The sequence below is a fragment of the Phascolarctos cinereus genome, unplaced genomic scaffold (assembly GCF_003287225.1).
Source record: "Phascolarctos cinereus isolate Bilbo 61053 unplaced genomic scaffold, phaCin_HiC Scaffold_2;HRSCAF=192, whole genome shotgun sequence".
In the NCBI taxonomy this organism is placed as follows: Eukaryota; Metazoa; Chordata; class Mammalia; order Diprotodontia; family Phascolarctidae; genus Phascolarctos; species Phascolarctos cinereus.
In genome coordinates this window covers 317015812-317027293 of record NW_027555625.1, presented here as the reverse complement: position 1 = coordinate 317027293, position 11482 = coordinate 317015812, and the positions used below count along the sequence as shown (strand labels likewise).

Sequence of the window (11482 nt, the reverse complement as noted above, 5' to 3'; positions counted from 1 at the left end):
CCATTCAGAGCAGTGTGCAGAATATAATGCTATTTTGTAAAAAATGTTTTATGATTTTTAAAATAACTTTAGTGAACCTAAAAAAAAATCTAGGACCTAGATGTCCAAATCTATCTCACATCCCTTTTAACAACACTGCTAGGATAGGGTGTTGAATATAGTCAATAAGATCTGAGTTCAAATCCTGCCTCAGACATTTACTTGCTGTATGACCCAATGAACTAGCAAAGTGATTAAAATGTTGATACCCTTTGACCCAGAGAACTTACTTTTTCAAGGATGCTTTCCAGAGTGGCTGAACCAACTCAAAGAACCACCCACAGCGCATTAGTCTGCCTGTCTTCTAGCAGTACCTCCAACATTGACTATTTTCCTCTTTTGCCATTTACTGGTGGTGGGGTGAAACCTCAAAGTTGTTTATATTTGGATTTGTCTCATTAGTGGTCTGGAACCATCTTTCATATGGTTGTTAATAATAGTGTGTAATTATTCTTTTGAGAACTGTTTGTTCATGTCCTTTGACACCTTATTCACTGAGGAATGGTTCTTGGCCTTATTGATTTGTGTTAATTCCCTACATGTTTTGGCTATCAAATCCTTATCTGGATATTTGACTAACTTTTTTAAATCAATAGGTCCTCTTCTCATCCTGGCCACATTGATTTTGTTTATGAAAAAGCTTTTCAACTTCACATAATTTATATGATCGACTTTATCTTTTGTGATCACCTCTATCCCGGCTCGTCTGGCTATCCCTTGTATGATTAAAAACAAGGAGAGATCACTTTCATCTGGAAGAGATTTCAGGGAAGGCTTCATAGAAATGGCGTTCGAAAGATGCTCATAGGCCTTGAATGAGCAGAGGAACTTCCAAAGACAGTGATGGTGAAGCAGGGAAGTCTACTCCTAGCATGTGGGGATGGCTTGAACAAAGAAATAGAGTTAGGAGAGGGCAGGACAAGAATAGGATGAAGAGAAGTTCAGATTATCTACACTGCAGCAGCATGGGTACCATCTAAGGACAAAGCCAGGGCCAGAACTCAATCCAGGTCTTGTTCCACTTCAGCACATGGATAGTTTCCTTGGCCTGAATTTCTAACCAGAGCTGACCTTTTTTTCCTGGGGGTTCTCCAACACAGGGTAACTTTTAATCAGTGGGTTCTTTACAATAGCACTAGGGAGTCCATGGCCAGAGCAGTAACGGTGATTAGAGGTAGCTGTAAGTCCTTCATTTTATACAAATGCTGGGTGATAATTTATGAAATTTAATTAAAGGGGAAAATGGAGATTCTCAAACACCCGTGTCTCCTGTTACAATGAATGAAATACACTCAGGCTGTAAAAGCCAGTGCTGTGGGAGATTCAGCCAGCATGCTTTATTGCTAAGTTTTATTTACTGATGTAAACCTAATCGCTGGGAACTGACATGCTATTAGCACACATGTTTTCCCACATCTGGTGCCCTGAGATTCCTGTTTCCCCCAATTTTCCTCCCCCAAGTTCTTTTTGATGAAACACCTCCGTATGCTAGATATCAAAATGTTCTGGGGTTTCCCACCCTAACCCCAGGTCCCTGAAGAGGGAGGTCTCTGTGCCAAACCACAATGTCTACATAGTCTCTTTAGGCTTTTCCAACACCAGCTTAATACCCTTATAGTGCAGATAAGACTTTAATAGAATTCCATAGCTCACCTCAGGCTGGGTAATGCATTTCCTGAAATTAGGTAGCTACATACTAAAGCAATTGTTTCCACTTATGAATAGTCTCTGTTTCAGCTAGTGACCCCTCCGTCTCCCGACTGCGATAAGCTGTTAGGGAGCAGTTGCTCCACATGTTATTGGTGTGTTAAAAGGTCTATCTATAGGCTTACATTGCTCATTGTTAGAAGCTGATACATTTAAGTAGTTTTCCCATGAATCAGCCTGCTTGGTTTTTTTCCCCCTCTTGGCATTGATAGATGAGCGAAAGGAAGCCGTTTAGACTGTTCTATATAGGGCCCCAGCCCACACAGTGAATGATTTCCAATGCCTAGTTTAATTTATTTTTAAATGAAATTTGTTATTGATTCTGGATTAAAAGAACAAATCTTCGGGCTGTTACCACTGACAGAGCCACGGCAGCGAAAGTGACACTCCTCTCATGATAGGGAGGCAGGATGGGCTTCCCTGGGGAGCTGGAGCCAGGGGCACGAGGACAGGGCTGAGACAGCATCCAGGAACGACCCCACATATTCTCCTTTTCCCTCCTCACCGGTACTGCTCTGACTTCCTACAGCCCTTACCATCACAGCTGCACAGATTAGCAGTTGATTTGATACCCTTTCATTTGGCTCTAATTAGAATCATGGAACGTAGGATTTCAGGGCTGGAAGGGCCATTAGAACACAGAGCACTGAATGTCAGATCTAGAAGTGACTTGAGAACACAGAATGTTGGAATTGGAAAGAACAAGGGAACAAAGGACACAGAATGTCAGAGAGGGAAGGGATCTCAGGAACAGAATTTCAAAGCTAGAAAACCCATAGGACATGGAGTATAGAATATATGAACTAAAAGAGATCTTAAAAATAAGAATTTTACAGCTGGAAGGGGAAATAAGATGTAGAAGATAGACTGTAAGAGCTGGAAAATATCTTAGTTGTGATCTAGCCCAGCCCCTTCGTTTTGCAGATGTTTCAGACTTGTGAATCTTGTGTCTCCAGCTAAACTATGAATTCCTTAAGGAATGCAACTGGACATTTTACTTCGGTAAAAAAAAATATGTTTATTTATTGAGAGTGTAATCCATACAGAGTCTTGTGCTCTTGCCTGTGGGGGACAGAGAGATGAATAAGAATTATCCTTGCTTTTGAGGAATGTATAGTTTAATTGGGGAGATGGGACACAGATGAAAAGATCATTAATAATGCCACCTAACATCCTTGTGAGGAAAGTGCTCTTAAAACTATAAAATGCTACAAAATCCAAAATGTTAATATAAGAAGTATTGAATGAGCGGTAAAAGGTGCAATAGGAGTCAGTGGAAGGAGAGATCATTTTGAGATGGGGTGATCTGAGGAAGTTACTGGAGTTGGACTTTGAAGGGTGTGTAGGATTTGATAAAGTAGAGAGAAGGGGGGAAGGCACTCTAAATGGAGGGGAATGACATGGGAAAGGTATGGGAAATCCCAAGGGACATTCAGGGTCAGTGAGAAAAAGATTTTGGCTAGAGGAGAAGGTTCAGGAAGAAGAACAATATGAGATAAACCTGGAAAAGTCATTTGGGAATATATAAAATAAAGCTTTGAATTCCATACCAAAAAATTTGGATTTTATTCATTCACACTAAGGTATAAATGACTGATAATAGCTTAAAGTATTATGCTTTTCAATAACATTTTACATTTTAATAGGAATCAGCTAGAAACTAAAGAAATGAATGGTTTGAATAATGGAATAGGAAGGAATTTTCAGCATCAGTCAGTTGATTGAGAGGTTTTTTGGGGGGAAGGAGGGTGGAGGGGAGTGTCTTTCTAGTGTTCTTCAAATCACACCAACAGCCAGACCGGTTTACATGCTGGGCACACAATGATTAGGAAACTAATAAATGTCAACTTAGCCTTCTGAAGTTCTGATTTTGGAAGGACTAAAGATAATGTAACTTGTTAGAGCTGGAAGGGCCCAGAGAAAGACAATGCTTTTACCCAAGTCTCTAAGTGAGTTAGAGGCAGAGCCAGGAGTAGAATTCAGGTCTCCTGACTTGTAAATCTAAAAGCTTCCTGAAATCTAAAGGTCTTTCATTAATTCAACAAACATTTGTGCAGGTGCTTTCTTTGTGCAATGTACTGTGCTACTATACCCCATCTAGTGACACCAAAGTTGCTGGTCACAAAGAATCCTATTCTAAAAGCCCAGCAGAAGTTCCAATTTTTCAATTACTCTCTCTTCTTATCCATCTTCTAATTCCTGTCCTCTCTGCTGCCACCCTACAAGGATTTTCTTGCCCTTTGGAATGAGAAAGATGACTGAACAAGGAAGAATGAGGCTAAAGATGGTTTTCAGCTGGATATGACCACTAGGTGAGGGGGAAATCCAGTCCAGCAAAACTGCACAGGGAAAGTTAGTTTTCTGTGTCCTTTTGTAGACTGTTTACTTCTTCTACCTTCAAGAGGCCTTAAAATAAGGAATTTTGCATCTGGAAGGGGAAATCAGATGTAGAAGATAGACTATAAGATCTGGAAAATATCTTAGTTATGATCTAGTTCAGCCCCTTCATTTTGCAGATGTTTCAGACATGAATCAGAGGTTGGTGTGACATAGAAGATAAAGTGCTGGAATTGAAATCAGGAAGACATAGTTTGAATCCTGCCTCAGAAGCTGCGACATTGGACAAGATTCTTAATTTCTCTAAGCATTAGTGTGCTCATCTATGAAAGCGAACAATAACGACCACCTCATGGAGTTCTATGAGGCTCAAATGAGGCAATATATGTAAAGTGCTCTGATAAGCTGCTCATCATAGAGATCATGGTCTGGGGAGAGGATGGACAATGGAAAGGACTTCACTAGGAGTCAGGCTACTCTGCCACCAGCTCAATCTGTCCCCTTGGGCTTCTCTGAGCCTAAAGTCTCCTCTCCTTTGTGAGTCCCAACCTTATTCTTCACTCAGATGGATGCCTTAAACAGAAAAACACCAATCCAATCCCAACTTCACCTCAATAGGAAAGAAAATATTTCTAATCAGGATAGTTCCTGATGAGGAAACATCATGTGATGGAAAAAACCATGGGACTAAGAATTAAGAAACCTGGGCTTTGGTATTGGCTTGGTGGAGGACTTATTGTGTAACTGATGTCAAGAAATTCCCTATCCTCGTCCAAGCTTCAGTTTCCTTAGCTGTAAAATGTGTACAACAAATCCTGCCCTGCCCTTCTTTTGAGGTTGATGTGAAGCTCAATGGAAAAATGGATATTAGAGAGTCATATTAACCTAAGGGGTTATTAGTTACAGTTAGTTATAATTATATAGTTATAATACCATCAAAATATAATAGACCTGAATAGGACCTTATCTTAATAATATCTGCATCACTCATAGCACCTAGCACAGGCTTAGGCACATAATTAGTGATAAATCACAGTGTGTCAGAGCTGGATGGCACCTTAGAAATCATCTAGTCCTCACTTCACAGAGGAGGAAATTGAAGCCCTCAGAGGGTGAAGTTGAAAGAACACAACAGAGGGGCAGCTAGGTGGATAGATCACTCACCCTGGAATCAGGAGGACCTGAGTTCAAATCCGGCCTCAGACACATGATACTCACTAGCTTTGTGACACTGGGCAAGTCACTTAACCCCTAGTGCCTCTCCAAAACAAAAAGAAAGAACACAACATAGAAATAAAGGATCTTGATTTTAATGTCAATTCTACCACTTATTACCTATGTCACTCAATCAACAAGTATTTATTATGTGTCAGGCACTGTGCTCAGTGCTAGGTATAGAAAAAAAAGTAAACAGTCCCTGTCTTCAAGAAGCATACATTCTAATTGGGGAAATAAACATTCAAATAACCCAAATGCATACAAGATGTATAGCAAGTGGATAGAATGAAATATGCCCCTAGCAACTGGGGGAAGAGGGGACCAGAAAAGGTCTCCTGTATACGGTGGGATTTGAATTGAATATCGAAGAAAGACAAGAAAAATAAGGGGCAGAAGTAAGGGGGAATAGGATTTCAGGTATGAGCATATAATCCAAAGGCATGGAGTTGGGAGACAGAATGTTGTGTTGAAGAAATTGGTCAGTATAGCTGGATTATAAAGTTCATAGAGGGAAGCAAAAGGTAGAAGATTGGAAAAGTAGGAAGAGGCCAGGTTGTGAATGGCTTTAAATGACAGATGATTTTATATTTGATGCTGGAAGTAATGGGGAGCCACCAATGCTCATTAAATCAGTGGGACGATAGATCTGTGCTTTAGGAAGATCACCTTCACAACTGAATGGAGAATGGATTAGAGAGGAAGACTTAAGATACAGATACCAATTAGAAGGTTATTACAATAGTCCAGGTTAGAGGTGATGAGGGACCAAACTAGGGTGGCTGTGTCTTGGAGAGAAGAGGACATATACAAGAGATGTTGTGAAGGTGGAAGTGACAAGATTTAGCAAAGGACTAGATATATGATGTGAGTGAGAGTGAGCAGTCAAGAGTAAGACTGAGGTTGCAGATTTGAGTGACTGGGAAGTTAGTGGTGACCTCAGCTAGGGCAGTTCAGGTAAGAGGAGGAGAGATATGTTACGGGAGACAGAATTAGGCTTATTTCAGACATGCTGAGTTTGAGATGTCTATGAGACATCCAATTTGAGATATCCAAAAGGCTGATATGTACTGAAGCTCAACAGAGAGACTAAGACTGGATGATTGGATCTGGGAATCTTCTGCATATACATGATAATTCAACACATGAGAGCTAATAAGCTCACCAAGCCAGGTGGTATAAAGTGGAAAGAGAAGAAGGACCAAGACAGAGCCTTAGGGACACCCGTGAAGAATCAGCAAAGGAGACTGAGTAGTCAGAAAGATGGGAGCAGAACCAAGAGAGACCAGTATCATGAAAACCTAGAAAGGAACATATATCCAGAAGGAGAAAGTAAACAATGGTGTCAAATGCTGCCAAGAGATCAAGAATTATCATGATGGAGAAAAGGCACTGAAATTGCACGGACTCTGGCAAAGCAGTTTGCCTAGCGTTTCTGCCTCTTCCCCTTCTCCATGTCTGCCCCCCCCTCCGCCGCCCCCCACACTCGTGGAGTGAGAGGTGCGACCAGTGAGAATCCTCTCTGTTCTCCTGACTCTCTTCGCCCTACTGTTGGGGTTCACTACTTATCGTACCCGCTTCACCTTCGCGAGGCCTGGGAAGGTGATGGCTAGTGGAAAGAATAGTAGTCTAGAGCCGTAAGACTCCTTCCACCAACAACTCTATGATCTTGGGGGAAGGGCGAGGTATCTTAACCTTTCTGAGCTTCAATGACTCCATTTATAAAAGGCAAAGAGGAAACAACGCCTGCTATGGAGAAACTAGTGAGATGAGGGCAGGTGGAAGCGTTTAGGACAATAGTAACGTAAAAATTTTGAAGGTGTAGTAATAAGTGTTCTAAATTTGCAATCAGAAGACCTATGTTTAAGTATCGATTCTGACACCTAAATCTGACACTTCGGCTAAGTCACGTCGCCTTTTAAAACCCGATTTTACCCCATCTACCTCGCTGGGTTATTGTGAGCTCAGTTCGTGGTGATAACTAAAACATTACATAGGTGTGATATCTATAATTCCTCAGGATTTCACAGAATGTCAGATCTGGAAGGGCCATTAGACACCATCTAGTCCAAGCCCCTCGTTTTACAAAGTGGGAAACTGAGGTCCAAGGAAGGAAAAAGACTCATTTTACACAGACAACAAATGTCAAGATCGGGATTCGAACCCAGGCTTCCTGACTGTTAGGGTAACGCTCTTTCCACTCAACCAGTCTTTTCTGTTCAGTGGTTTCCGCTCAGCTTGCACAGCTGACAGCCTGGAAACAGCCCCATCACTCCGCTCTGAGGCCGGATGACCCAGGGTCGGGGAGCGTGGCGGACGCTCAGAGATCCAGAGGCTGAAAGCCAGCGATGCTATGGGCGTGTCATTTTCCCTTCCTTCGAAAACTCTTCTCGAGGGACATAGCCTGAAGTTAGGGACTCCCTGTACTTGAGGAGATGGTAAAATGTGCTGTCTCTCTGGCCCGGTGCCAACCCCGATGCAGCAAAGCCAATAAAGTGGAAATCAAAGCCCCTTCACGGATCGCAAAGCGTAATTACAGAGCGTGCCAGGTCCCCGGGACAGCCCAGAGCGCGGAAGGTTTATTGCTTTGGTCGTGACCTGTTCGATTACATTTTACCCTTTTGAAACGAGTGTGTGCAGCGGGATGGAGTGAATGCTCTCCACTGCGGGGCTTAGGGAGACGCCCCTGAGTTTCCCTCCCTTTATTCTCTTCTCCCTTGCCTCCTCTCTCTACCCGCTGGAGGCCAACTAGGGGAAAGTTGTTGGTACCGCTTTAAAAATTACAGCCTTGGAAAAACTTTGATGATAAATCAAGCCCCAGATCCCTCCGCCGCCTCATTGGAGGCTCTAGGCGGGACGCGGCGCCGCCGCCCGAGAGCGGCGTGGCCTTCCGCTGGAGGGAAGAGTCCCGCAGTCTAAGGGGCGGCAGGCGGGCTGGGCGGACGGTCGGGCGCGCATCCCCAGAGCTGCTGGAGCTGCCAGAGGCGCGGAGGGTGTAGTGGGCTGGAGAAGCGGAGAGCACGGGGGCTGCTGTAGAGGCCAGGGAACCAAGCTGGCGGGGGCAGGGGGACCCCTCTCTGGGGTTTGGGGTTAGCTCTCTCTCTAAGTGGCTTGTCTGTCAACCATCCCCTCCCCCCCGCAGCCGCCGGTGGCTGCTGTCTCCGTGGTAGGTTAGGCTTGCTCCTGGAGCTCTTGCTCCCCCATGTGAGACGCCCGGAGCCGCCCCCCTTCCCCGAGCCCCCGCCCCCCTCCCGCCCTGGGAGCCAAGATGGGGGCATTCGTTGTGACCCTGGGGATTTTCCACTCCCTGGGACTTTACCTCCAACTCAGCGGCGCCACGAGGCCCGGGGGACAAGCTCCTTGGGACAACCACATATCGGGGAATGGTGAGTAGGTCTGCGCCGCACCCCCCACACACACACCCCGCTGTCCCTGTCCCGCCCTGCCCCGCCCCATCCCACTTCTTCCCTCCTTTCCCCTCCCCCTCTCCTGACTCCCCTCCTAGTACCCAGCTGAGCCCTGGGATCCCAGCCCTGGGCAGAGGAAAAGCTAGGCTGGGGGGGGGCAGGGAGCTCTAGGATTGGGGGTGTCACGCTCTCACGAGGGAGAGAGGACTACTGGGGTACCCCCTTCCCCAGCTCCCGACTGGACTAAGCTGCATGTCCGAGTCCGTGTCCGGACACATTCTCCTGCCCTGGGGAAAGGACGTAAGGACCAGGGCTTCCCCACCCTTCCCCCCTCCACATGTATCGTCCCTTAGCTCCCCGCTGTGCTCAAGACTCTGGGAGTGCCAGCTGAGCCGGGGTTCCCAGCCAGCACCTGCCCCTTTCCCACCCCACCCTCTGCTTGTATTCCCGTGCTCCGAAGAGTAAAGTGAGGGAAGGGGGGGGGGCAAGGTTCCTTTCCAAGCTCCCTGTCGCGTGCAGAGCTGGGCAAGGCGGAGCTGGAAAGGGGTGGGGGGCAGTCCCAGCTGGATCCAGCTCTCCTGTACCCCATGGAATATAGAGAGGGAGACCGGCCAGGGCTCCCCTCTTTCCCCAGCCTTCAGCTCTCTGGAATGTACAGCTTGGTGAGGGAGTACCGGTCTCGGAGGGCCGCAGTACTCCCTAACCCATGAGGGCGGGGGGGGGGGGGAGAGTCTGGTTTACATGTACCTCGGAGAGGAAGAGGAGATAGGTTTTCCCCGCCTTCCCTTCTGCCCGCCTTGCATGACTCCGGGACACGAAATGCTTCCCCCCCCCCTTGTGTCTTAAACTCAGTTCACAGGGGAGAGAGTGAGAGGCCAGGATGTCCCCATCCTTATCCCCAGGTCCAGTCGCAGAAGCCTAGAGCCCAAACTTGGTTTTCTGCCTTCCCCAAGGGCCACCCCAAGGCTGAGCTTTGGCTGGTTAGAAGGCGGAGTAGCAGCCGGGGCCTCTCCAGCCCCCTGAGGGGGCTGGGGTTGTTCCAGCCTCACCCCGGTCCTTCCTGATTTTGATCTCCCCTACCAGACCGCAGCCAGAGGGAAAGCTGCAGCTTAAAGACTGGAGAGGCTTCTCGTGAGTCTGACTTCACTCATCCTTTGCCTAATCCCTTTGTAATTTTGGGGAAATATGATCGCCACTCTTGACCAGGATGGCTCTGCAGGTATCTCTCCTGGTCTGGGGGCTTTGCCTAGGAGCTGGGACAAGAATACATTATGTGTAAACCTTCGAGCCCCTGTCAGAGTTGGGGAAAGAGACTGTGCCCCAGGCGATGCAGCCTACTGGAGGCTGATAAAGAAAGAGTGCCTGCCCAGTGTCTTTGTTTGCTGGAGGAGGACCCTGGGGATAAAGTGGATTTTTTCTCAATTTCTTCCCTCACCTCCAAGTCTAGCCTGAAAGAACCCTGGCTTAAAGCTGAGGGCAGAGGATACTGCTCATGCGATTCTGAAGACCCCTGAGGACCTGAGTCTGGAAACCCTCAATTCTTGGCTGTCCGAATGAATGTTTAGCGGCAAATAGATGTCACAGTGTTAGATAGTCTTATCCTGGCAGAAGAGAAACCCAAGTTAGCAACTGGAGTTAATCTATCTAGAGCAAGTTTATGAGACTGGATAGAACAAGGTTTGGGGGGGGTGACCTTCCTGAGCCACAACTCTTCAGTTCTTTATTTTAGGGACCCTGACACTGATGCATCCCTCCCACTTCTGTCCCTCCTCCCTCCCACCTCATTCCATAACTCGGCCATATCTCTGGTTACTTTCCCTTCAGCCAGAAACCCAATGAATGCAAACCTCTCTTTCCTGTTGCCTAGTTGCACTTTCACTTGAGGGTACTCCAAAGAAGGGCTTATCCTTCTATTCCCAAGTCCCCAAGAGGCATATGGAGCATGCCTCTGACATTTAGCACCCCTCCATCACTGGCAGATCCCCTGGAGATGAACAGTGAGGAGATGAAAGGAGTAAGAGAGCCAAACCATTGTGGGACTATGCTGGGCATTATGTTATTGTTGTTGTTGTTATTTGTGTTTGTTTTTTGATAAAGATCCAGAGCTACAATTGTTATTCTTGAGCCCATTACAGCCTCGGAGAAGAGTTGAGTTGGATTCAGAGCCCACATTTTGGAACAAAGTAGTTCTCTTATAAATTGCCTATTGGCCAGGAAGAAGAGTGGTGCTTTGGGTGGTAGTAAATGAGGAGGACAGATATCTGCATCTGCTAGATGGAATTTGCCCTCATCCTAAAAAAAGCTAATGCTGGCCATTGAAGTCATGAAATAGTTGTTGCAAAGGAGTGACCATAACCTGCCTCTACTAGGACTGGCAGTGCCCTGGGAGCCTTATGCCAGAGGAAGGGTTTATAGCCACTCACTTAATCACAAAAGAAACTGTTATTAATGGTACTGAGACGCTGCGAATAAGTGGGTCATGTCTAATAAGCCATTTGTGTTCAGGAGGAGAATACCAATTTGATAAAAGCTGTGTGTGCTGAAAAAGACCCAGAAATTGCTGTTTAGCAGATTGGAGCCTGACTATTTCATTATTCCTCTGCTCTGCTTGTCCTTAGCTGAATCAGGGAATGTGGAATAGCTGGTGGAGGGAAAGTGGCTTTAAAAGGCCATCCCAAGTTCCTAAAGCAATGTCAAATGGGGGCCTCTGGTGGAATCAGATTGATCATTAGTCCCTGGTATCCATGCCCCCCCCCCCACCAACCTGGCCTATAAAT

General features: G+C 46.1%; 1 protein-coding gene across 1 annotated transcript in view; it reads left to right on the top strand.

Annotated features, from left to right (window-relative positions):
* Window positions 1-8134: 8134 nt before the first annotated feature.
* VSTM2L (V-set and transmembrane domain containing 2 like) overlaps window positions 8135-11482 on the top strand; it is an 83131-nt gene continuing 79783 nt past the window's right edge. The window contains 1 exon segment of the mRNA XM_020990758.2: window positions 8135-8684. Within this exon segment, the coding sequence (XP_020846417.1) occupies window positions 8567-8684 (118 nt within the window). The 5' untranslated portion in view covers window positions 8135-8566.